This window comes from Melanotaenia boesemani, chromosome 12 (genome assembly GCF_017639745.1).
Source record: "Melanotaenia boesemani isolate fMelBoe1 chromosome 12, fMelBoe1.pri, whole genome shotgun sequence".
NCBI classification, from domain to species: domain Eukaryota; kingdom Metazoa; phylum Chordata; class Actinopteri; order Atheriniformes; family Melanotaeniidae; genus Melanotaenia; species Melanotaenia boesemani.
Window position 1 is genome coordinate 32,347,971 of NC_055693.1, and position 26,540 is coordinate 32,374,510.

General features: G+C 43.2%; 2 protein-coding genes across 5 annotated transcripts; one reads left to right on the top strand and one right to left on the bottom strand.

Annotated features, from left to right (window-relative positions):
* Positions 1–482: 482 nt before the first annotated feature.
* ftcdnl1 (formiminotransferase cyclodeaminase N-terminal like 1) lies at positions 483–18,044 on the bottom strand. Of its 3 annotated transcripts, none has more exons than XM_042001433.1 (6): positions 17,747–18,044; positions 15,528–15,653; positions 15,243–15,341; positions 14,700–14,855; positions 12,588–12,776; positions 483–1,708 (listed from the first exon to the last, which is right to left on the bottom strand). In XM_042001433.1, exons 2-6 carry the CDS (start codon positions 15,640–15,642, stop codon positions 1,275–1,277), a joined length of 993 nt encoding a protein of 330 aa, XP_041857367.1. In that variant the 5' UTR covers positions 15,643–15,653; positions 17,747–18,044; the 3' UTR covers positions 483–1,274. The 3 variants fall into 3 exon arrangements, with proteins under 3 accessions (XP_041857367.1, XP_041857366.1, XP_041857368.1); XM_042001432.1 differs by having other exon boundaries at positions 17,546–18,041; XM_042001434.1 differs by having other exon boundaries at positions 15,243–15,338; positions 17,546–18,038.
* Positions 18,045–18,319: 275 nt separating this feature from the next.
* Positions 18,320–26,112, top strand: c12h2orf69 (chromosome 12 C2orf69 homolog). 2 transcript variants are annotated; one of them, XM_042001435.1, is made up of 3 exons: positions 18,320–18,949; positions 22,736–22,974; positions 24,461–26,112. In XM_042001435.1, the coding sequence occupies exons 1-3, from the start codon at positions 18,674–18,676 to the stop codon at positions 24,936–24,938; spliced, it is 993 nt and encodes a 330-aa protein (XP_041857369.1). In that variant the 5' UTR covers positions 18,320–18,673; the 3' UTR covers positions 24,939–26,112. The 2 variants fall into 2 exon arrangements, with proteins under 2 accessions (XP_041857369.1, XP_041857370.1); XM_042001436.1 differs by lacking the exon at positions 18,320–18,949 and adding an exon at positions 18,978–19,431.
* The last annotated feature ends 428 nt before the right edge of the window (positions 26,113–26,540 follow it).

A 26,540-nucleotide genomic window follows, 5' to 3' on the forward strand; every position in this document is an offset into this window, starting at 1 on the left:
ATTGCATTAAATCATTTACATGAATGTTGTAACAATGACGTTAAAGGAGCAATAAGTGGAAATTTCCAGATTGAAAGAAGTAATGTGTGTGTGAGGTGTAACTTCATCTATAGCATGATGTCACACATCCTCTCTGTGTTGACGTCCATCTCCGTGTTTATCAGCCGGTCTGGATCTGCGTTCATATACGCTCATGTGAATCGCCATCTCCTCCCACCTCCCTCCTAAAGAGGCTAGAGTTTGACTCAGCTAGCGCTTCTCCTGGACAGTAAATAACAACATAAACATTATAAGTTACTTCCACGTTCCACAAAATGGTGATGTTGGTTTCCTGTGTTTTCACTTTTCACATTCGTTCACAGACAAGGTGAGCTGGGTGTGAGGAGGAGAGGTAGAGGCAGGTGTGGCTCATGACACACTTTGCTTTGGTCTACAGGTAGTGTACAACAGCAAACTTGCAGTGAAATGATTTAGCTTTTTGACCCTCTAAGGAGATATTAATCTGAGAAGAAGTTGATCATTTAACGTAAATGTTTGAATTACAAAGCAATTACAAGTTTAAAGATTAACATTTTATTTACCTGTAAACAACTAAATACTCAAAGAGCCTCATTCACCAACTGTTCTTACCAACAAATTCGTTCTGAAGTCATACTTTTACAAAGTTCTGAGCAGTTATTATCACACTGGTGTGGTCCTTAGCAATGCAGCCTATTAATAAGGTTACTGATTCAGTTCCCCACTCTGGAAGTTTTGATCTGTTTACAGTTGCTGCAGTTTAGAGTTGCCATTTTTCCTCATTTGCTGTCACACTTTGTGTTTCTCCATCTGTTTTTATTTTTATTTTTTCCTTTTGGAGCATATCATGAATAGCCAGGCAAGAATTAGATGCTGCAAAACTACAGCTAGACAACAAAGCAGCATCACTACGTTAGTGACAGTTTTCATCCTTTAGCTAAAGAAAAGCTTCATGTAAAAAAACAAATATTGTGGGAAAATGTTAGTTATGGCACACTTAGTGAGTTACTACTGCAGTCTGGCACCGCTGAGTGGGCTGTAACAGCTCTGTGTTCATAACCTATCCTTGTCTTATGTTTGGAAAGCAAGGAAAATATCAGTTTTTTAAGAGACTTGTCACCCATGCTGCAGTATGAATCCTCCGTCATTGCCCTTTTTTTGTGACAGAGCATAAAAAAAATATTCATTTTATAAGATCATTAAAGTGGCGTCAATCTAAGATTTTCACTTCTATTTGTTTTGGTGAGGATTCATGCTCACATACGGATTCTATGTTGCTCTTTCCAGAACTCACCAATCCCTTGAGACAGTGCAAACTCTGCTAAGCCCCTGCACTCATGGGGGGCAAACCCCACGAGAGCTGTGCCCTTCATGCCCACCCCCTGCGCCTCTGCCAGCTCTGCAACCCTGGCTGTGATGAGGGAAGCTGGAGCATGACAGTAGGACTGACTGTCAATGCTGAAAGATGGCCAAGGTTCACCTGCCAGGTAACCGGGTGGGTCCCCTTTCAAGCTCTCCACATTGCATGCAATTTCAACAGCCCCCTCATGTGGCAACGCCAACACCTGAACTCCAGGAAGGCCCCCGGGAGTGGACTCTCTGATTGCTGTGGCAATGCTGCGTCCTAAGGTGATGTCCTGGGTGTCAATAGTGACGTTGCAGTTCATGACGTATGGACTGGCCCCAACACCTGTAAATGGACGCATTAGTTTATGGAAAGCAACGGGCATTTAGTCACAGAGAACAACCAGAAACAAGTCCAGATTTCAGGTTCAAACATGTGATTGGTTTACATTAAAGTAAATCTACTGAGACTTATATAATGCTGACACAAACTTCTTAAATATTGGGTAAAAGTTGACTTCTGCTGTGAGATTACCAGCAAATTTATCCTCCTACAAAGTGACTAATTAGCTTCAGCTTACAAGACTATTAGTTAAATGGATGTTTCGAGTTTTGAGCCACATAGCCTGCAACAGGAAACCAATAACAGATTAGATTAGGTAACAAAATACCATCAAATGAAACAATTGGCTTTTAGTTTTTCTGTGTTGAATTTATCTTGTGTCTCCATCTGTTTCGATCACTGATAACAATCTCAGAAAGTTTTGATCATGAGTTTCTAAGTAAGCTTTATTAAAGGGAAACTACTGAAGGAGGTTGTTCCACATTATTAAGACAGTCCCGGTTCCCATGCATTCTGGGGAAAAGGAAGGATTTTTCTGCAGATGTGTGAAAAAGTGCAATGACTTGAAAAAGGAATGAAAACACTGGACATTTCAGGAAAATCCAAGAGAGAGCCTCTTACTAGAAAAAATATGAGTGTGTAATTCAGAACTTAAAAGGGTTGGCTCAGATAACGTCTCCACCAGAAATATGCATCATATTCAGAGATCAGCTGTTGAAAAGCCACTGATGAGCTGCAGCAGGTCTCTAAAGTTGCTGGGGAACCTCTCCATCAGATTCCTCCACAGACTGCAGCTGTCCATAAAGCTGTTTCTGGGCCTCCCTTAAACAATGTTCACTCAGAGAAACGTTTGAAGTGGGTTCAGAAATAAGTGATGACTCATTTTCTAACTGTTTCTTCACTGATAAACATCATGTTACACTGGATGGTCCAGATGGATGGAGGTCTGGATGGTTGATGGATGGCCATAATGATGGTTATCATATTCTAGTTCTTTTACTTCATTAACAAACACGTTTTACATCACACCTTCAAAGTATGGCAACTTTTTGGTTGCTTTAAGATTATCTCTTCAAGCGTATTTTATGTTGCACTTCAGTATGAAATGTTAGAAACTCCCAGTCTCCAGAACTGGTGCAGTTTCAGTGCTGTAAACATGTGTGGTTGGTTTAATCCTCGCATGCAGGGTTATTTGACAACTGTTTTCTACTATATTCATGGGTGGGGATGGTATATTTGTACATTCACCACTCAGTGCACATCAGTGAGTCATCTAATACACTGCCACTTGCTGCAGAATATATGCATACATACACACACACACCCACACACACACATATATATATACACATTTATATATACATACATACATTTACACATATATATATATATATATATATTATATATATATCCCAGCCGTGGCAATTACCAACACCTAGTGTGGGTTCTTAGGCAAGACCCTCTGCGCTACTGCCTACCTCACATGAGAGACAAGGGAACACGAGACTCAGACATCACCCGGTCGAACAAGGTCTGCGTCAGGTGCTGGGGAGCCAGAGCACCCTAGCGAGAAGTGGGCTACTGGAACAAGACAGAAATGGACGAGAGGCGAGAACAAGGCTCTGTTGGAATGCTACTACTCCAGTAACCCTAGTCAGAGGGGTCACATGCAGAGAATGTGGGAAATATGGAATCTTCAAAACCCACAATCAACACTCACTGCTAAACAACCAGTAGCTCAACGTTCCAACATCCACAGACGGCAACTGCTATCACAGCTTGAGATTGACGAGGTACAACGCAAATGCTACAGCAAGGGGGAGCCAGGACGTCAGGTCAGGGGGGAGTTAACAACAACTCCCTATCCAGAGATTGGGTACGAAGCCCCAATAAGCACAATCACGCTGCGCAAGGCAGCGACTGACCTAAGAGATAAGATCATGGCAAAAATGAGCAACCATATAGATACATATCCACCATGTGTCAGGGACCAAGCAGTAAAGCAGTGAGGACACAGAAGGTAATTTCAGAAACCTGGGTTTTTATTGACCCAAAGATACAAAAAGAATGAATAAACTAGCCAGCCATTAAAAGAGGTCAACTAAATTTAACAATACTCAAAAGTGTAACTTAAACAAAATCATACTTAACTGAGGGAAAAACTTACCTAACACAATGACACAATGAGGGTAACTTATAGTGGTTTGGCCAAACCAAATAACACACACAGGGGAAAACAAAATGGAAGACAATAACTAGACAAAGACTCAAAACTAACTAAACTTGAAACCCCCCCATGATCCAGCAGCACATGGTAGAGCCTGACGAGCCGGCGCCCAGATTTAAAGCTCCTCAGCCCTTTGCCACGCCTTTCATGAATCAGGAAATGAAGCTTGCGCCACCACGGTAACTCAAAACAAGAAGACACATGTTAAGCACATAACCTTCCATTGTTGATATGTGTGCACTCCAAATCATCGATGCAAGGTAAAACAAATACAAATACTGTCTAATATTTATCTGCAATTGAATGTATACTGAAAATATGTGAACATTACCATTGTGGGGCTTAAGCCATCACACCATGGAAGAGGAGGTTGGAGGCTAAAATCAAGGCAGCTCGGAGAGAAGTGAGCCAACTATCAGAGCTCCAGAAAGGTGCAATGAAAAAACAGGTACCCAGGAGGTACAGCCAGATGCCCATACCTCAAGCACTAGACTTTTTTTTTTTTTTTTTTTTACGGTGCTGTAGGAGACGGCTGCCTTACCAGTGTCTCTTACGCACCAGAGTGTTTCTTTCTTTCTTTCTTATCGTTTTATTCCTTATTTTATATATATATATATATCCTATTGAATATTTTTTTAACTCTAGCATGGCACTTGCACGTCGTCTTGTTTATTCAAGAGAGGAACTTTTTGCATGGAAGACTAATGTCGGAATGCAGCACAACGTACCGACAGAGCTGAGGAGGAGGTACAGAGGCTGCAAGTCAGGATCTAAGCTAAAGGCTGCTCGACGACGTTTCAAGCCAGTGATCCCCTCTGTGCTAATGGGGAACGTCAACTCACTACCTAACAAGATGGACGAGCTGTTGGCACTGAAAAATCAACGGAGTTATCGCGAGTGCAGCTTATACATCTTCACAGAGACATGGCTCACTGATGCAATACCGGATGCTAACGTGGATCTACCGGGTTTCACTGCTGTGAGAGCTGACAGAGACATGAACGCCTGCGGCAAGAGCAGAGGTGGGGGGCTCATCATATATGTGAACAAACGTTGGTGTTGCCCAGGACATGTCTCAGTGAAAAAGGAACTGTGTTGCCAGGACTTGGAACTGTTAGCCGTTAGTCTGCGGCCATATTACTTGCCGAGGGAGCTTAGTCACGTGATCGTGCTCTGTGTTTATATCCCGCCCAGCGCGGAAGCATCAGCTGCCTGTGAGAAGATACACACAGTAACAGCAAGGCTGCAGACAAAGCACCCCGAGGCGTTTATGGTCATATCTGGGGATTTTAATCATGCTTCCCTGGACTCTACCTTGGCCTCCTTCTACCAGGCTGTAGACTGTCCCACAAGGAACAACAGAACAATAGACCTGCTGTACTCCAATGTGAAGGATGCCTACAGAGCCACCCCCCTCCCCCCACTTGGAAAGTCTGACCACAACCTGGTTCACCTACAGCCACAGTACACCCCCTGGTCAAAAGGATGTCTAAAACCACACGCTCAATCGGGAAGTGGTCACCTGAGGCAGAGGATGCTCTGAGAGACTGCTTTGACATCACTGACTGGGATGTACTGCTGAGACAACATAGTGAGGACATAGAGGAGCAGACTCACTCTCTGACAGACTACATCAACTTGTCGCTGGACGTAGTCTCCCCCAATAAGACTGTCCGTTGTTATCCAAATAACAAACCTTGGATAACACAAGATGTCAAAGCTGCCCTCAACAGGAAGAAGGTGGCTTTCATGAACCATGACAGGGAGGCAATGCAATCAGCACAGCGGGAGGTGAAACAATGCCTGAAGGTGGCGAGGGACACCTACAGAAGGAAGGTGGAGGATAAACTGAGTGAGAGCCGTATGAAGGAGGTCTGGGATGGTGTCAACACCATCACAGGCTTCAGATCAAAGGCCATAACAGCGGGGGGGACAGTGGAAGAAGCAAACAGGCTGAACATCTTCTTTAACCGCTTTGACCAGCCCACGGTCCCCCCTCCCCCACTGCAGTACACAACCTCCCTGACTTCATCCCCTGTGCAGCCCCCCTGTCAACCTTTACCCTTCCCTCCATCTCAACACCCTCCACACATAACAGCAGAACAGGTGAGGGGAGGATTGAGGAAGCTCCACCCATGGAAAGCAGCAGGCCCTGACAGAGTGCCTCCTCGTCTGCTTAGGACCTGTGCTGCTGAACTGGGGGAACCACTCCAGCATGTCTTCAACCACAGTCTACAGCTGGTGAGCTGAACGATTACAGACCGGTGGCACTTACATCCCAGCTGATGAAGACGATGGAGCGGCTCATCCTCAATCTCCTCAAGCCCCAAGTGCAACAGGCCCAGGACCCCCTACAGTTTGCCTATCGCGCAGGTGTGGGTGTGGAAGATGCTATTCTCTACCTCCTACACCGTGTCCAAGTACATCTGGATAAGGGGAGGGGCACAGTGAGGATCCTCTTCTTGGATTTTTCAAGTGCCTTCAACACAATCCAGCCCCTGATGCTTCTGGACAAACTGAGGGAGATGCAGGTGGACCCCTGCTTGGTGTCCTGGATTGGTAACTACCTCACAGAGAGACCGCAGTACGTCAGGCTAAAGGACATCACATCTGACACTGTTATTAGCAGCACAGGAGCACCCCAGGGGACGGTGCTGGCCCCCCTCCTCTTCACACTCTACACCTCAGACTTCTGTTACAACTCAGAGCTGTGTCACATCCAGAAGTTTGCAGATGACACAGCCATCGTGGGGTGTATCAGGGATGATGGAGAGGACGAGTACAGGACTCTGGTCAGTGACTTTGTCTCCTGGAGTCAGATGAACCATCTCCAGCTTAACACCTCAAAGACTAAGGAGCTGGTTATTGACTTCAGGAAGTCCAGCCCACAACCACGTCCAGTGACCATCAAGGACGACAAGGTGGAGATTGTAGACAACTACAGGTACCTCGGGTTGTGGCTGGATAACAAGCTGGACTGGACATGCTGTACAAATCACCTGTACAAGAAGGGCCAAAGCCGTCTGTACTTCCTGCATAGACTGGGATCTTTTAACATCTGCAGGAAACTCCTGTGGATGTTCTATCAGTCTGTGGTGGCTAGTACGCTTTTTTATGCTGTTGTCTGCTGGGGGGGGGTAACATGACAAAAAGGTGTGCTAACAGGCTGGAAAAACTCATCAGGCGGCGGGCTCTGTGGTTGGCATGAAGCTGGACTCCCTGGTGACAGGGGCAGAGAGGAGAACACTAAAAAAACTACTGGCTATTGTGAATGATGCCAGTCACCCTCTGCACACTGTCATCAGTGCACAGAGAAGCCTGACCAGTAACAGGCTGCTCCTCCGCAAGAGTAGGATCAACCGGCTCAGAGACTCCTTTGTCCCCCGAGCCATCAAACTGTACAACTCTGCATTAGGCAGGAGGGGGAGAAGGAGGGGGGAGAGGGAGGTGTGCAGTCCGCCTGATACAACACATGCACAATAACCCATACAAACAGTTGGAATAACTTATATGTGCAATAGTGACCTGGGAATCTGTACCACCTCTACTGTGTGCAATGCTTGTTTATATTGTTTTATTTAACTTATCTTATTGTTATTTATTGCATTCTATTTGTGCTTTTCTTGCACCTTGTTGCCTCTATTTTGCTTTGTACCTGTATATATTGTGTCTTGTGCTTGTCCTGCTTTACTGTTGGTGTTGTATTGCTGCTGGTACCCAAATTTCCCTGAGGACTCTCCAAAGGGATTAATAAAGTATTTCTATTCTATTCTATTCTATTCTAAACTGCCAAACAATGACTCCAAGCCTTGGCCACCCGCCCAAAGATGTACACGAGAGAAACTGAAGCAAGGCGAATAAACCGGCTGTTCTCAGCTCAACCAGCTAGAGTGTACTCTCAGTGGCAGGGTAATAACAACAGGCAGACCCGCCAAGGCTGGAGACTGAACAATACTGGAAAAGCATATGGGAAAAGGAGCCATCACACAACAGCGGTGCACAGTGGCTGATGGATCTAAGAGCAGACCACAGCACCCTCCCTGAACAAGAACCAGTAACCACCACAGTGGCAGACATTCAACAAAGAGTCTCAGGTATAAAAAACTGGACAGCACCAGGGCCTGAAATGGTTCACACCTACTGGCTGAAGAAGCTAACTGCACTCCATGAGCGCCTGGCAGCACAAATGACCCAGCTGCTAAAGGATGGGACCCACCCTGAATGAATAACTGAAGGCCGGACAATCCTGATCCAGAAGGATCCCCTGAAGGGAACAGTTCCATCCAACTATCAGCCAATAACCTGTCTCCCCACCACATGGAAGTTCATGTCAGGCATCATAGCGGCTAAGATAAGTGGGCACATGGATCAATACATAAGCACAGCACAGAAGGGCATTGGTGAAAATACCAGAGGAGCAAAAACACCAGCTGCTGGTAGATAGAACAGTCGCTCGTGACTGCAGAACCTGGAATACCATGTGCACTGCCTGGATTGATTACCAGAAAGCCTATGACTCAGTGCCACACACATGGCTCATGGAATGCTTGGAGATGTATGTAGGACTCTAAGAGCCTTCATTGCAAACTTAATGTGGCAGTGGAAGACCACCCTTGAGGCCAACTGCAAGCCAATTGCACAAGTGTCCATCAAATGTGGCATATACCAAGGAGATGCCCTATCCCCTGTGCTGTTCTGCAAAGGTCTGAACCCCCTCAGCCAAATAATCACCAAGACTGGCTATGGATACCGATTCAGGAATGGCTCCACCATCAGTCACCTCCTCTACATGGATGGTATCAAGCTGTACGCCAAGAGAGAGCGAGACATTGACTCACTGATCCACACAACAAGGATCTACAGCAATGACATCAGAATGTCATTCAGACTTGAGAAGTGTGGGCGGATGGTGACAAAGAGTGGGAAGGTAGTCCATACAGAAGGGGTCTCACTCCCAGACAGCAGAATAGCAGACATTGAGGACAGCTACAAGTACCTTGGAATCCCACAAGCAAATGACAACCTTGAACAGGCCACAAGAAAAGCAGCCACAGCCAAATACCTCCAACGAGTAAGGCAAGTCCTAAGGAGTCAGCTCAATGGCAAGAACAAGGTCCGGGCAATTAACAGCTTTGCCCTGCCGGTCATCGGATACCCTGCGGGAAAAATAAGCTGGCCAAAGGAAGAGATTCACACCACAGACCACAGATGTGAAAACACGAAAGCTCCTGACCATGCATGGAGGGTTCCACCCCAAATCCAGCACCCTGAGACTGTACACTAAGAGCAAGGAAGGAGGCAGAGGACTAGTGAGTGTCACAACCACAATCCAGGATGAAACATCCAACATCCTTGAATACATCAGGAAATGGCCTCAACGGACAAAGTGCTTGGTGAATGTCTCAGGCAGTGGAAAACAGATCATGTGGTAATGGAGGAACCATCATGGGAGGAAAAGCCCCTCCATGGGATGTACCACTGACAGATAACTGAAGTGGCTGATATCGAGAAATCCTACCAATAGCTAGAAAGGGCTAGACTGAAAGCAGGGGCGTCGCCTGGCCTGAGCATTCCGGGCTTTAGCCCCGAACATTTCACATCAAGCCCCGAATGTTTTTTCATCCGAGAAGGAATAAGTTTACATTCTCTCAGCCGCCTTATGACATTAAAGAAAATGGTAGTTTTGTAATTTCTTGGCTTACGTGAATGCAACACAGGTACAACATGACCAATCACAGAGGAATTTTATGGAAGCGGGGAATCCTCCGTGTTGGCTAACAGCCCGGTGTTTTATCCCTAATCTGAACTTCGGTGTTATTTCGAGCGGTCATCATTAGCGGTCAAAAATGGACATCAGACGGTTTATTATTTAGAGAAGAGAGACAACTCATCAGTTGTGGTCGCTGCCAATGGACAGCAAGACTCTGGCCAACACACGAAACAGGTAAACCACAAATAATTTATACCCTGTGTGTCTTAAAAATGAAATGAACATTAGGCAGATCATTCGTGACAGTACTTGATACTTCGAAGGTTAAGCTAGCTGTACTAAACCGTTAGCCCTGCCCTTTCCTGTTATACACATTTGCATTAAATTCAGTGGTGAAGTCTACGTATTTTGCTGGTTTACCCGCTGCTGTGAGTGTGTGTGTGTGTGTGTGTGTGCATGCGTGCATGCATTTGTGTTGTAGATAGAAACGGCTTTCCCATTAGTGTTGGATGTTTGGTTTCTAGATGCTGCTTTAGTTTAAATATAGATATATAAAGAACAGCTTTATTATAAATTTATTTACTGATGTTTTTGTTCACCTACAGGTCACTGGCAGGTCAGTAGTTAAAGAGTTTTAAAGAGTGTTTTACATTTTATGTTGCTCACATTATGTTTATATTTGGAACACAAAACCAGTCTTTCATGGTCTCACCTTTGTGTGGGTGTTTACTTTATGTATTAATGAGGTTGGTGGTTCTTGTATGTGTGTGTTGCTCCAGGACAGGCGTGTTTGAGACTGGGAAGGAAAAATCAGAGTATACCACTAGTTTAAACTCGGCTATACTACTGAAAAAGTAGTAAACAGCAAGTGAAAGAAGGAAAGAAGGAATATGATGGAAGGAAAACAAGTGATGAAGCCTGTAGGGAAAGAAGGAAGAGACAGATGAGATGATAGAGAGGTACAGTAAATACTACAGCATGATCTTTATTTTGAAAACTGCAAGTGACTGAAAACAGTTCACGTTCATCCTTTTGTTGCAGAAGATGTGCACTTAAGAGCAGGTTGTGGAGACAAACAGCAGATGTCTGGAAAAGTAAAAGTTTAATACTGATGTTAGAGATCTTGTTTACATTGTCACGTTTAAGATTGAAAATAAATACATATCGAAGCACATATTGCAGTATTTGGCTTTAAACAAGGTGACACAGTGCTCAAGAAAGCTTAAATAAAAAGTGTTTTTTACAGTGTTGGTTCACTGAGATTTCTGTACGATGGTGTGGGCTCAGTCCCCAATGTTCCCAGGTCCTGGAAACGCCCCTGACTGAAAGACAGCACAGAGGCACTGATCATAGGTGCACAGGAGCAGGCCTTGAGCACCAGAGCAATAGAGGCCCAGATCTACCATACAAGATAAGACCCCAGGTGTAGAATCACCTGCACTGTATCATCAGGCCAAAGACACGTTTAAATTTCCTTTCACAGTCAAAGGTTTAGCATCTGATAATGATTTTCTAATAGTAATTTACTTGTAATAAATCTAATATGTGACTATAGAATCAGCACCTGCTAGTACTACCTGCTACCATGTTACTACCATGTCTGTTCACTACTACCACAGTTTACCAAGTTCTTCAACCGTCAAGAAAAAACAACAGAAACATGCATCACTGTTCCAACAGTCTGATTAGTGATGCTCAGATGAAGCTTCATGAAGCATTGAAGCTTTCCAGCTCATTGGTTGATGTACTGAAGTGTCATGTGGACACGAAGCCACCTACTGGTCAAGGTTTATAAAACACTGTTACTCTGTTGTGTTAGAAACAGCTGTCTGACAGGACAGGAAATAAATAAATAAAAAGGTTCCTCATGATTTACTGCTATCAATACAGTGTTTTCCCTAGTGACAATATCAATGTATAAATAAATAGAATAGATAATCTAAATAACTAGTGGTCCTCATCTTAAAGATGATGTGTTTGATACCTAAAATATGACATGATAGGAAGACATGCTTCCCACTGGTTTGTTGAAGCTTTTTGAAGTTTGATGGTATTTATTGAGCCTAAGGCCTGGTACACACATAGGGATTTTTTTTCTGGTCAAGACCTCATACGTGAAGATAAAAAATCAGTTTTGATCATACTGTGTGTGGTGTGCTCCGATAATGTAATCACAGAACAACACACACATAACGATGCTGCCCAACCGTCATCTAACAAAAACGCAGAAGAAGAACCATAGCAACAACTGGCAAAAAACAAAGAAGAAGAAACATAGTAACAACCGAAAAACACAACACCCAGCATGGAAGAGGATATATTGGACGAGGGAATGGTGGTGGTCTTGGGACTATTGTTAAAAGAAAAATACAGAAATGAAAAAAAAGACAGACTGGAGACGGCGTGAACACGGACTTTATTTACTTCTTTGTTCCCCAGCCAGCTCGCTCTCATACATTCCAGCTCACATCACCGTCCACGCAGTCAGTTCAGGAGTCATTGGCGTTCCTCAGAAATCGGCTCTGAAATATTGAACATGTTCAATATTTACGATTGTCGGCTACGACCCTTTTCAGAGCGGATTATCAGGACAAAGCGGCTCGCAACACACCACAGACCAAATGATCATTGTACAGAGAAATCTTAAGAGTCAGAGTAATTGGGCGTTTGCCATCCGTAGTTGGGAAGAGGCAAAATCGTGACAAAAACAGCCAAAAAATGGTTATGTGTGTCCCAGGCCTAAGTTTTCAGTCCCATCAAGAAAAACCTTCAGTACAAGAGTGAAATAACTGTCTGATGATACTGTAGGTAACACTTAGTAAGTCTTGAAGAATGGTCGAATAATTTTTAGTGATGTTGAAAGATATTTTTTGCTTGAAATGTGTACCCTATCAGATGTGCCAGCATATGAATCTAGCTGTCTCTACATGTCCTTGCGAGCTCACCTGTAAGGCCATATCGTCTCTGTGGTTGTGGCCCCACGTCGGGTCTGATAGCCTGCAGGTCTGGTGTCTTCTTGAACCAACCCATCTCCTTCCTCCTGTGCGCCAGTCCACGCTGCAGAGGGGAGTCTGCCCAGCCAAAGAGGAAAGCACTGGTGCCCTGGACCCTCTCTGTAAGTCCCTGAGCCACAGCTGAGCCAGAAAAAGATCAGACATGTCAGAGCTAACCAGCAAATGGAGCGCATATTATCACATGCACACACTTTCAGAAACACAGAAGCAAGAGGAGTATGAGAGACCCAACACACCTGGGGATGTCAGTCAAATGGGTGGATGAATAAGGACACATGGACAACATATCACATGCATGTGTGCACAGTTTTTTTTAACCATGCTTGCCAATTACCACTCTCACCAAGCTGATGAACTCACAGAGTGCACACTTGAGGCAGAGTTACTGCTTATTATCAGCAAGGCATGTGTCTGCTAAGTCAACTGGTAACATGTGAGACTAATCAACACACAGCAAAAGAGGATGTCACATTATCTGCCACCAGACATATTCTCAACAACCCCATAGATGAGCTCACAACTCCAACTTCAACACAGAGTCATGCGAAAAACAGCATACTCCAACATTCTCACTTCGGTCGGGTGTGTCTAAAGAACATTGTTCCTGAAGTCTTATGATGCATTCAGGGGTGGCTTTGTAAACCTAAGCTGTAATGTTCTGTTTGGAAACGAGTTTTTCTATTGACAACTCTTCCAAAAAAGCCTGAGATGTAGCTCCAGGGTTTTTGCAGTTTTTCTGAGCTTAGCATGATTTGTCTAGTCCTGGGAAGATTTCCAGAATGTTATCCACTTGTTAATAATCTTTATCACCAGATAGTTTGGAAATTACCTTATAATCCTTCCAAGATTAATGGGTAGTAACAGTTGCTTTTCTAAGATCAGTGCTGATGTCTTTCCATCTTGGCATCATGTTAACAAAAGCAAACTAGGAAAACCTCTGCTTGTATAGAGGGAAGAGCAGAAGACAGCAACCTCATATTTAGGGCCTGAACAGTGTCTAAACAAACAAACTAGCACATGAACACACTGCAAAGAGGATTTCCAGTTGTCAGCCAGGCTGTAAAATCTGCACCTGTGCAAAAAGACAAATCTCACCAGTGCAGACAAACAGGAAGATGGTGAAAATTGGCTGAAATAATTTTATAGATCCTTAGTCAGCGACAGGGTGCACAGCTACTTGCCTTCTTAATTCCTTTAGAAGCAGTCGTGTTACTTTTCAAAACTTTCAAAAGTTAATCTCCCCCAAAGCAAACTAAAGGCGGCATACGTAGGGAAAAAGGGTCCCCCACACCATTACACCACCAGCAGCCTGAAGCGTTGATCCAAGGCAGGATGGATCCATATTTTTATGATGTTTTCACCAAATTCTGAGCCTAGCATCTGAATGTGGAGCTGAAATGGAGACTCATCAGACCAGCAACGTTTCTCCATCTTCTATTGTCCAGTGTTGGTAAGAGTGTGTGAATTGTAGCCTCAGTTTCCTGTTCTTAGCTGACAGGAGGCACCCAGTGTGGTCTTCTGCTGCTGTGGCTTCAAGGCTGGACGTGTTGTGTGTTCAGAGATGCTGTTCCCAGATGATCAGCATTTTCTGAAACACTCAGACCAACAACCATGCCACGTTCAAAGCCACTTAAATCCCCTTTCTACCTCATTCTGATGCTCAGTTTAAACTTGATCAAGTCATCTTCATCATGTCTACATGACTAGATGTGCTGCGTTGCTGCCATGTGACTGGCTGGTTAGATCTTTAGGCAGTTGATCAGGTGGACATGATGAAGTGGACAGTGAGTGTGTATGTATCAGGAAATTACAATTAGCCAAGTTTTATACTGAACAGGAAGAAGAAAATGAAAATTATTATTTTAAAAAAACTGTTCTGAGGTACAAAAAACCTCTGGTATTTCTACGTGACTAAACTGGATTTTTCCACTTGTCTCTGTTAAAAATCATGTTTTGTTCAAAGAACAAACAACAGACACAATTTAATGAAAAGATTCATTCATTAGGAATTATTTCTGAGTGCACTTATACAAAACATCTCACCTCGAGCCTCTTCAGCACAGTCCTGGACTCCCACCTCTTCCCCCAGGGGGTAGATGGGTATGAGATCAACAGCACCCATGCATGGGTGGACCCCTGCGTGGGCTCGCATGTCGATCAGCTCACACGCCTTGTCACATGCAGACAGAACAGCCTCCCCTGGAGTTCATCAGAAACGACACGAAGCGGACGGTAACAGCAGAACTCTGACGTGCTCAGTGGGGGGGGGGGACGCAGATAAATGATAGAAAGCATGCTGGGACGACCACAGCTTTGTTTTTATTATGTCACAGACAAGTCTTCCATAAGATAAGCATTTCACTGCCATTTTCACTCGAAAAATGTTCCCTTTCAGTTTTTCGTGTTTAAATCCGTAACAAAGCTTATTAAAGGATTGTTTTCCTCTCAGAGGATTGGAGAGCAGGGACTGCATCCCAGCTGTAGCAGCAGCATGAGAGCAAGCTGAATTTATCTGCCTTCTAAGAGCAGAAAGACTCCAAAAATATCACATCCTCCTTGACGTTTGAGGACAAAACGCATACTTACTGATGAAGTGGATACTGGACACGATAGTGATGACAGAGCGGTTGTAGCCGTGATCATTGAAGATGTTCAGCACTGTGGTCCCCTCCTGTTTAACACCTGCTGAATCATTTCACATCTTTAAACTGATTAGAAATATTTCACAGTGTAGCTGAAGTGTTTACATCTGATGCCTTTACAGAGGACAGAAGTACGACAACATCCGAAGTTATTCTCCAGACTGCATGATAGAGCTCTTTTATTGAATGCTGTGTTGTAAGTGAAGTTATCCCTGTCTGTCCAGCTTACCTTCTGTGTTGTACAAAGCTGCCTTGGCCACAGTCTCCACCAGGTCTTTCCTGCGAGCTTCGGAAACGTTGAGGAGACATGCCACCAGGTGTCTGCCCAAGGTACCTGAAGCCATCTTTCTACAGACTTAATATGAAAGAAATGAGAAATTTTGTTGCAGTAAAACAAACTAAATTAGATTTTTGAGATGTAAAGTTTCATTTTTAAACAATAAGATTTAATTAAGTGTTGTGCCAAAATCCTGAGCCTTTTTGTTTTCAAGTAATCTTTTAAACGGTAACAGTCTCAGTCTTTAAAGTATTTTTAAGATTTCCAAGCTGCCTCTGAAGGCATCGTCCTTACTGCTACATAAGTACGGTGACCGGGCAGGGCAAAACAATGCTAGATAGAGTGAAACACTTTTACATTTTCGTGATACACATTTACATAATAGAAACCATATTTACATTTACAAAACAAAAGTACAATGCCGAAACACTTTGACCAAGGACTAAACAACTTTACACTGATGTTAAACACTTTCACAAGTTCAGGAAACACAATAACAAGGATATGACTTACCTCGCCACATACACAAAAGAATACAAACCTACTTCTAAACCACCTGAACTTCAACATAAACAGGAGAAAATGAACCACAAGGAAAACAAAATGGCAGCTTTCACGTATAAAACCAATCTGGAAATCTAAAGATAATCAATAATAATCCTAAAACTAGACATAACCAAAAAAAACAAAAAAGAGAGTCAGCACAAAATTAATCACAGGAATCAACCACATTCCTGTAACAATGGCCGTGCCATCAGGGAAGATGACTTAACCCTGCTCATCCAGTATATTCAGGTCAGCTGACCTCATTCTTTGGACACATAATGTTGCTGAGCCTGGACCTGAACCTGGACCAGAACCTGGACCTGAACAACTGCAGCAAACCCAGATCATAGACTTCCCCCACAGGCTTGTACAGCAGGCACTAGGAAAGATGGCTGAATCACTTCATCTGCCTCTCTTCTTACCCTGATGGTAATTGGACTGTACTTATATAGCACTTTTCCAGTCATGGTGACTACTCAAAGCACTTTACACTACATGTCACATTCACGTATTCACACACACATTCACACCCCAACAGGCACATCGGGAATGTGGGGTTCAGTGTCTTACTCAAGGACACTTCGTCATGGAGTCAGGGGAAGCCTGGAAATGATCCACCGACTTTCTGACGACTGATTTCCTCCTGAGCTACATCCGCCCCCTTCACTCCCATCACCCTGAAAATCTGGACTCATCAGATCCAGGTGACCTGACCACATGACCTTCTTCCATCACTCCAGAGTCCAGTCTTTATGCTCCCTAAGCTGAAGCCTTTTTCTCCGGTCAGCCTCTCTGGGTAGTGGTTTTCTTATGACTACACAGCTGCTCAGTCCCAATCCCCTGAGTTCCCTTCATACTGTTCATGTGGAAATGGTTTTACTTTCAGTATTAATCGTAGCCCTGAGTTCTACTGGTGTTTTTTTTTTTTTTTTACCAAACGTTTAACTGATCACCAATCACCATCATTCAGGATTTTTTTTCTGACCCTGGAAGATGATGGTTCCCCACTATCCTTCCAGTATTTAATAATGTGTTGAACAGTTCTGAACCCAGTTTTAGTAGTTTCTGCATGTCCTTAGATCTCTGCTTGATGAAAATAATTTGACCCTTCTTAAACAGACTAACATCTTTTCCATGACCATAGGATGTGTCTTTCCACATGGCTGTTAAGAAATGAGAAGCTGCTCCTGATGGCAACTTGTTTATTTTTTTTATTTTTTATTTTTGGCCAGGCAGTGTACAGGTATTGTCTCTAACAAAAACTTGATTAAATCAGGAAGATGAAAGACTTTATCTTGGCATCAGAGAAGGAATTACTACCTTTACATATCTTGCCATCTGCATTTTGTGCACAACGTTTTACCTCTTAACCAGAACTATGGTGATAATAAAAGTTGAAAAAAGCTTGGTGTAGACTAGATTACCTCTTTGCGGATAAAGGTATTGTCCTTATGTCGTGACTGAATCCAACAAACCAATCATTCAGGTCAAAGAGCCTAAATAAAACTTCCACTTCCACTTCCTACTGGAATAAATTCTCTGGGTAGAGGTGCGCCATATCTCTCTTTAATAACTAACTATACAGAACTCGTTCAAAGTCCAACCTGGAGTAAACTAACAACTACCTTTATCAGTTGCATGCAGGTCAACAACGTGGCAGAAGTTATTAGATCAGTAACAGGCATGTCTTTAAAGACAGCGCTTCTCCAGCAGCATTAGTATATGTTGTCGCTGAATGAATCTAAAATGCTGGAGTACAAGTTGTTTATTCTTAATTCCAACGACACACTAAATATGGCACAGCTGCTAATTCTGACATGTCCCAAGGATAAAATCTGTGGCTCCGAAGCGCGCAGATCTACATGTGAACCTTATGTAGCTAAAGTTTAGCGTTATCAGACTATCCAAGATAGTTCCCTCCTATTATTTAGTTATAATGGTAATTTGACAAATGTATTTAAATTTAAGCTTGAATAGTAATCAAACAAATGTTTGTGGTAATGGTAATTAATACTTTTTTATAATAAATATAAGCATGCAGCATTTTTCGTTTCTATCTACATTCTTTGTCATTGACTCAACGGTGTACGAACCGACTAAACAAAACAGGAAGTACTTGGGATATCATTATCTTGTCAACATTGACGTAGGCTCACGTGATCGTACGTTTATCTTTGGTTAGTGAAGCGGACATGCGCACAAGGTGCTGTGGCGTTTCTCTGACAGAACGAAATCAGCCTAGATGTCTTTGGTTGGTAGGTGCTGATGTATTTTTGACAAACGGCGCCTCTTCGTGGCCATAAACGGCCACGATTAAATAAATATCTATATTATTTGTATTAATTAAGTCACAATTTGAGACGGATAAGGGCAAAGACTTGCGTTCATCTCTATTTTTTATTTGAACATATTAGCTCTTGTCATATTTTAGCCATCGCTTACTTAAGGCTACCAAACAGCTTTGATAGTTGCGCTAGCTAGATGACAGCAGCAGCATGGACTGACTGCGTAGAGGAGGAAAAACGCCTAATCATTTTCTTAATTTAGAGTCCATGCTACTCGGCCGAACAGTTGCTTCGGGTTTCGCTTTTATATCTATGGCTAAAACGATGACCTCGGTGGCAGTAACCACATCCCGTGAGCTCCAGGGTCTGCACGGCTCCGGGAGCCCGCGGAAGAAGCTGCAGAAGCTGCTCGGGGTTCCAGGCTATGGTCCCAACCGTGTTAACGACCTGCTGCTCGTGCGGCCCGTTTCAGACGGTGAGAGCAACTCTGATCTGATGGAGAACAGTAACAAACATGTCGTGTTCTTCCACGGAGACATTCAGGTGCGTATGGTTTATATTTAATCCAGTGAGGTTATAAGCATACTACGTGGATGCTTTGCCCTCAAGTCTCGGGCTTATTCTGTATTTGCGTTATTGTGCTTATGTTTTTTGTGCCAAATAATGCAACGTCTTTAAAAAACTTTTTAAAATGTTCTGTTTATCCAAAGCAGGTTTTAGACGAGCCAGTTTAATTCATACGTGGTACTGTCAAGTACTGCAGTTTTAACACTGCAAACCAACAAGTTCACTGTTCCACATGTTCTGTTGTTTTACTCAGTTTTAACGTCTGCAAATGGCAAAGTCAGTAGGCCATACTGCTGTAATGTTCTGCAATTCTGCAGAAATGTCAAGCTTGCATAAAAGATGTTGAACTATTCCTCAAGTTAATGAAACCATCTGCAGTGTCTCCATCAGCTGTGTGGACATGGCTCTGGGTGGCAGGCTTACATGACAGAGCTCCAAAACATGAAGAAGGCACTGAGGTGGGCTTGCATTGGGATAAACATGATAGGAACAGAGTGTTATGGATGTATAAGACCGAGTTGAAGAAATTTGGTTCAAACCAGTGTTTATCTTCCCTGTCAGATTGATGGAAGCATGATTCCTCGCTGCAGTGATGGTTTAGGTTTGTTGTGATGCAGGTGAAAGTCTGCCATCTTGAACTAATATGGATATAACTTCATCATGCACGTCTCTAGGATGTGCAAAAACTACATGGAAACCAGATTGTAAGCTCTCAGCACCTGTCAATAACCAGTCAGTCCCCTGACATTTTCCTCTTAAGGGAACGTGCTTCACTGAAGGCACTTGTTGACCCGGCTGTCCACGGTTGCGTTATAGTTCTCAGATTGGTTTTACGCTGCACCAGGAGGTTCCAGGAAGTTATAAAAACTCATTGTGTGATGGTCAAACTTTACAGATCCATAATCAAAACCAAGTCTGTTTTTAAAGAATCAAATATAATTATTTTAACCCTCATTAAACTTTATGTTCACTTGTATTGTTTTATTTAAAAAGTTTGTTTTTGCATTTCCTAACAGTGTTGTATCTCAATGAAAAATTACTTAAATCAAAGCTATGCTGTAAACTTCAAACCTTTGGTAATATTAGCACTTTTTGAGGGACATTTTTCAAATATAATAATAATAATAATAATAATAATAATAAGAAGAAGAAAAACTCAAGTCAGTTTGGGGAAAGATATCATCTTAAACATTTGATCACATGATTGGATCGGAGCATCCCTATTATAAACTGTTAGTTTGAAGAAATCGTCTTAATGATTTTTAGTGACACATTGATGCTTTAAAGAGGCGCTATAGAACTTTTCCCAGCAACGCAGCCCTGATCGTCGGCTAGTTGGGTTTCCCTCCTGCATCCTGCCTGTACTGAGAGCGCTCTCCAGCAGCAAAGAACATTTCGTCTTATCTTGACTCTTGTTCTGTCCCTTTCTCTCTTTCTTCTTCTTTCTTCCTCCGATAATGTCTTCTTGTGTTCCTTTGCTGAATCAGCCATGGTGTGTGTTCAAAACGGCCGGTGTGTTTATTACCATTTGCTCTTGTGTGAAGCAAAACTGGGTTGCAGCATCACACGGCATTCTGGATGAAAAAGCTGTATAGTGCGGTTTCTCAGCCTCAGGACGCTCAAACATAAACAACATACACCATATTGCCAAAAGTATTCACTCACCCATCCAAATAACTGAAATCAAGTGTTCCAGTCACTTCCATGGCATGCAGACTGTTTCTACAAACATTTGTGAGGGAAGGGGTCGCTCTCAGGAGCTCAGTGAATTCCAGCGTGGTTCTGTGATAGGATGCCACCTGTGCAACAAAGCCTGCCATGAAATGTCCTCACTCCTAAATATTCCTCAGTCAACTGTCAGTGGGATCATACCAATGTGGAAGCGATTGGGAACAGCAGCAGCTGAGCCACGAAGTAAAAATGACTGAGCAGGGTCGGCGGATGATGAGGTGCATAGTGTGCAAAGCTCGACAACTTTCTGCAGAGTGGATTGCTACAGACCTCCAAACTTCATGCAGCCTTCAGATCAGCTTAAGAACAGTGTGAAGATCGCTTCATGGGTTGGATTTCCACAGCCAAGCAGCTGCGCCTAAGCCATACACCTCCAGAAGCACTGCAAAGCGCTGGATGCAGCAAGGAGTCTGGGTATGGCGGTTGCCAGGACAACAGTACTGGTCTGACTGCATTGTGCCAAGTGTAAAGTTTGCTGGAGGGGGATTAGTTTGGGGTTTTTCAGGAGCTGGGCTTGGTCCCTTTGTTCCAGTAAAAGGAACTCTGACTGTATCAGAACACCAAGAGATTTTAGACAATTCCATGCTCCCAACTTTGTGAGAACAGTTTGGGAATGACCTTTTCCTGTTACAACATGACTGTGCACAAAGCAAGGTCTATAAACACATGGATGAGGAGTTTGGTGTGGATGAATTTGATTGGCCTGCACAGAGTCCTGACCTCCACTTGACAGAACACCTTTGGGATGAATTAGAGTGAAGGCTGAGAGCCAGGCCTTCTCCTCCAGCATCAGTGTCTGATCTCACAAATGCGCTTCTGGAGGAATGGTCAAAAATTCCTGTAACCACACTCCTAAACCTGTGGAAAGCCTTCCCAGAAGAGTTGAAGCTGTTTTAGCTGAAAATGGTGGGCCAACGTCATATTGAACTCATTTGATTAAGAATATAATGTCCAGTACGTTTATACGAGAGTCAAGACATCTCGTCCCTGCGCACAGAGATTCTTCCTGATTCTCTGACTTCACGTTGAGGAACAATTTTCAGACGGTTTGTGGCAGATTAGTGAACCTCTGTTTATCTTTAAATCTGATGTTTTCTGATACCATTTCCCCGCTGCTTCTTTAACCTACATGCATAAGTCTTGCCAACAGCTACAACAGTGGAGGACTACAGTGTTGAAGCTACTGAACATGAAGCAGAACTTTAACTTTGTCGTCATTTCACACACACGCTCCTTTTTAGCTCATGTTTTCCATGAAATGGTAAAATGTCAGTTTCAACATCTGCTATGTTGTTTATGTTCTACTGGGATAAATAAAGGGGCTGATGAGACTTTTCAAGCATTTTGTCCCAACCTTTTGGAAGTTTGCCTGGTGCCTGGATCAGCAGGCATCTTTATTCTTCTTCATTTCTTTTGACTCATAATGAACTTTCTGGGTTAATGTGGCTCTCAGATGAGCTTCGGGAAGCTGAAAATGTTTTCAAGCTGTAGCTCATCTGTCATGTGGAAGCATCACTTACACTAACGGATGCATTGTTTTCATTGCCCTCATTTCTTGCAGCTTTTTCTGGTGCCCAGTCGATTTAATCATTGTCCTCATCTGCAGTTCATTAGGCAGCTTCGAAGGCTAGCGTTAACATTCCCACAGCGTTCCGGTATTTCCCAGGAGACCCTTGTCTGCTCAGGGTGCTCTGACAGTGACGTCTGCATGTAAATAAAATGAATAAGGTCATTGTGTTCAGGCTGACAGTGCTCTGAGGAGATGCTGTGGATGAAACTAATTAAGTGGGTCAAAGATCCAGAATTCTGTTTACAGACTTCAGACGTTCTCACTGTGGTTGGGATAAAGGAAACATGTTTTGTTTGGCTCAAAGACAGATGAAAATACACAAATTCCTAATAAACAACAAACAACCACAGTGTTGTGACTCGTATTTAGTTTGAGTAAACTGTTTTTCTTCAATCCTAGTGTGTAAAAAGTCTTAAGCTGCAGCTTTAAACTGTGTCTTCCTGTGTGTGCTGTACGTGCAGAACTTCCAGGAGGAGATGGCTCTGCAGCCAGAGGGAACCCAGTGGTTGTCCTGGAGTCTGGAGCAGGTGGCGCTCATCCTCGCCCAGCGTTTCCCCGACAGTCACGTCTGGGTGGTGAGAGCCTCTCGCATGTATCTGCACAAGTTCAGCTGCTACCACAATTTTGTGGAGAGCAACATGTTCGGGGCCCCAGAGCACCGTCCCTACTCAGCCAGCTCCGGAGCTTTTCACCACCTCAGGTTTGTTTCTTTTTTTTCTGGTTTTTGTCTTTGAGATATGAGAGATTGGAGCAGTGGTTCAGAAACTTTTTTCCATCTCATACCACCTTAAAACACACTAGGCTCTCCGTTTTAATGTCCGTTATTAAGGTGGTACTTCTAATAATAGAGATGTACCCTTTTCCATCAGGCACAGTTCAGACAGAGGCATGTTAGTTGAGTGGTGGCAGCTATCCTTATAAACCCCCAGAACCCACGTTTAAACTTTCTCACAGCTCAACAAAGTCCTGAAAACCCTGAGGGGTCTGAGACTATTTTGGTTGAATAATTTTAATTTGGTCTCTATATGCCACATTAAAATGTGGCGTACCACATCCATGTTTGGTGTTCCATCTTTTCACCACAACCTCACCTTCACTTTCACCTGCTTTATGAACATATTAGACTCCAAAATACACAAAAAATCTAATATAAAGTACTATTTATTACAATAACCCAATTGATGGTAATGTCCAATCAGGAGCAGCCAAAGATCAACATGTGAGCAGAAAGTTGTGTGTGTGTGTGTGTGTGTGTCTGTAAAAAAAAACTAAATAATGCTCCTGTATGGCTGGAATAAAGCCAATATGTTTTTGATGCACGGTGATGTCAAAAAGCAGCTGAGCTGGAGTTGGTTTAGTGAGGATAGCAGGTAAATAGTAGCAGGAATAACTGGAAATGAGGAAAAAGTGCTAAAAAGTAAATATGTAAACAGATTCTGTTGTGTGTTTGTTTTAGTGGCAATATTTTCTGTATTGATTTCGTGTGTTATTTCTACAAGGTGCTGTTAGTAATAACTTCTATTTTCTTGTTCTGATTGGCTTTTAAGCTGCTATATCTATTGATACATTCATTTTACTTCATTTTTAGTCTCATAATCTGACAACTGAGGCTGGAAACATGTCTGATGCAGACTGGGATTAAAAGGGTTTAGCTTTTATATGCAGTTTTATATTTAAAAAAAAAAAACGATGGACCAAACTAATAAAAAAAATGAATGCTTGAGGGTTTTAAGGGTTAAGGCCAGAGACATTACCCTTGAATCTGTGAACACACAGACGTGCTCAGATCACGTGATATTTTCACAGTTCTGTAAAAAATAACTAGGTCACCTGCAGCCGTGCTGTCAGCTTCGCTCCAAAGTTCAGATTTGAAACTTTCCCACATTTTGGCTGACGTTGATGGACCATGAATGACCAGAGATATAGAGATCAAATCTGATAATACAAAAATATTTATCCGTATTTTACTCGGAGTAATTTATGAACTGGATGGTTTGGGAAAATTCTTCAGTGTACCACTAGAGGGAGCTCAGGGACCACCAGCAGTGTCGTTCCGTTTGGGAGCTGTGGGCATGGGGAATGTCAGCAGGTGCACATGAGTAACTTAAACTGAAGCATTTACTTAATAATTCATGATTAATGAAGTGGTGTCCACATTTAAGTCTGACAAGTGTCTCTGATTGCAGGGCGCTGTTGAGCAACGGCATGGAGCGAGCCAAGCTACCCGCCCCCCTCCAGCCTCTGGGGGGCGCTGACAGCATCCCCTCAGAGTTCTCCTTGACTCTGGTGGGCTTCAGCAAAGGCTGTGTGGTCCTGAACCAGATGGTGTACGAGCTGCCCGGGGCCAGCGCAGACCCTCAGATGTCTTCCTTCGTTAAACGCATCTCGGACATATTCTGGCTGGACGGGGGTCATCCGGGGGGCAGCGAGACCTGGGTGACCGACAAGCAGGTGCTGAAGGAGCTTGCTGCAAGCGGAGTCTCGATCCACGCCCACGTGACTCCGTACGAGGTGTGCGACCCCATGCGGGCCTGGGTGGGCCGCGAGCATGGACACTTCATAAAGACCCTGGAGGAGTTCGGGGCCTGTCCCAGTAAGAAGCTGCACTTTGAGGAAGAGCCCCCCTCCATTGAGAACCACTTTAGGGTCATCCAGGCGTTTTAGCATCATTTATCATGTTATTAAACGTCAGATCGGCTGGTGTTCAGCCAGTTTTTCATTATTAAAGGACTCAGAAAGGAGAACACCAGTAAGATAACGGCGTACCCTAAAACACAATATGCACGCATTAAAGACAGCTGCCATCCAGTCTTCCCTTTAGATGAAACATAACCTTCATTTGACTCTGAAACAAATTAATTCATGTTAATTCTTTATGAGGGAGTTTCTTTCAGATTTTGTTGTGAACCTGACGTTTGGCTCAAGTAGAGTTTAATAAGTTCTTCAGGTACCTGCACTTGTGTTGAGCTACTTTTAGACGTGTGAATGTTCGAGTTAGACCTGGATTCAGTTCAGACTTCATCAGCCGAGCTGTAAGCTGACTGGTGATTTAATGGAGCTCAGACCCCGATGGAAGAGTTGGTTTCCCTTCATTCCTTCAGTCCTGTGTTAGTGCATCACCGTGTAGACCAGGAGACTAAAGACGAACCAAAATGTAGAAGTTTTATGTTGCTGCCGCCATGACAAACCATGAATCCACTCATTTTATTTAACAATCTCACCTCCTGGTTCATTTTAATAGATGTTATTCAATCTAAGAAAAAAAATTATGGTAAACTTATTTCTTGAAACAGCAGCAGACTGATATTGATTTCCTCACCCAAGTCTGGGTTTAACAAAGGAATTCTTGCTCTGGATCCACAGCAGTCACATTTAAAGCTGCAGGTCACAGCTTATTTCAGATTTTTGAGTTAGTCAGACCATCCGACTCTACGTGTGAACAGTCTACAGCATAGAGGATGACTCTGAGATTGGCGTCGTCCTCGAGCAGAATTATGATGTGTAGCTCACTTCAAGAGTCGGATGAAATGCGACATGACCGTTCAGACTGAAGCTGGTTTGAACATCAGATTTAGGACCATATGAAGGGGGTTTTGTGTTGTCTGGATCTAGGATAGGGACAGACGTTTTGTAACCTGTATCTACATATTTGTAAGTGTAACAAATATAAATCTAAGTACAGATTAATTCTGCAAGTCTGAAAAGTCATTTGTCCCAAGTTTTACTCGCCTACTCAAGAACCAATCAGATTTCTCTAATCTCAAACGATCAGAGGGCCAAGATTCAGTCCACGACCAAACTTTCCATCACATAGAAAGATGCGGCTTCGATCGACTGGCCAACCAGACGTGACTGTCATAGCTTCTTGAAGGCGAGTCAGTTTATAGATATTCAAAGGTTTAATTGTGGATGAAGGGGTCTCTACTATTAGCTAATTCTAAGTGTTCTTAAATGTTTTGTCCATAAACCAACTTACCTTCAGGACTGTTGCATTGCCTTTGGGCAGACAGCAGCAGTACTTTTCCACACAATGTAAACTTTGGTTGTGGACACAGAGGAGCTCCACCCTCTTCTCTCCGTGATTGTTTAGGGATTAAAGAAATCTGATGTGGGACAAATGTTTTAAACTTGAAAACCGACATATTTGTACTTGTCACGGTATCAAATATGGAGATGGAAGTTATAAAACGTGTTCAAGTTACAAAACTCGTGTCCCTATCCAGTCTCCGGTTTAAAAAAATAATTTATTCTATTCAGACTGTCATA

Coding starts and splice junctions, on each gene's coding strand:
- ftcdnl1 (XM_042001433.1), bottom strand. CDS start 15,642: ATGGCTTCAGGTACCTTGGGCAGACACCTGGTGGCATGTCTCCTCAAC. Junction 12,777..14,699: donor CTGTGCTGAAGAGGCTCGAG/GTGAGATGTTTT, acceptor TTTCTGGCTCAG/CTGTGGCTCAGGGACTTACA. Junction 1,709..12,587: donor GAGACGATATGGCCTTACAG/GTGAGCTCGCAA, acceptor GTCCATTTACAG/GTGTTGGGGCCAGTCCATAC.
- c12h2orf69 (XM_042001435.1), top strand. CDS start 18,674: ATGCTACTCGGCCGAACAGTTGCTTCGGGTTTCGCTTTTATATCTATG. Junction 18,950..22,735: donor TCTTCCACGGAGACATTCAG/GTGCGTATGGTT, acceptor CTGTACGTGCAG/AACTTCCAGGAGGAGATGGC. Junction 22,975..24,460: donor GGAGCTTTTCACCACCTCAG/GTTTGTTTCTTT, acceptor CTCTGATTGCAG/GGCGCTGTTGAGCAACGGCA.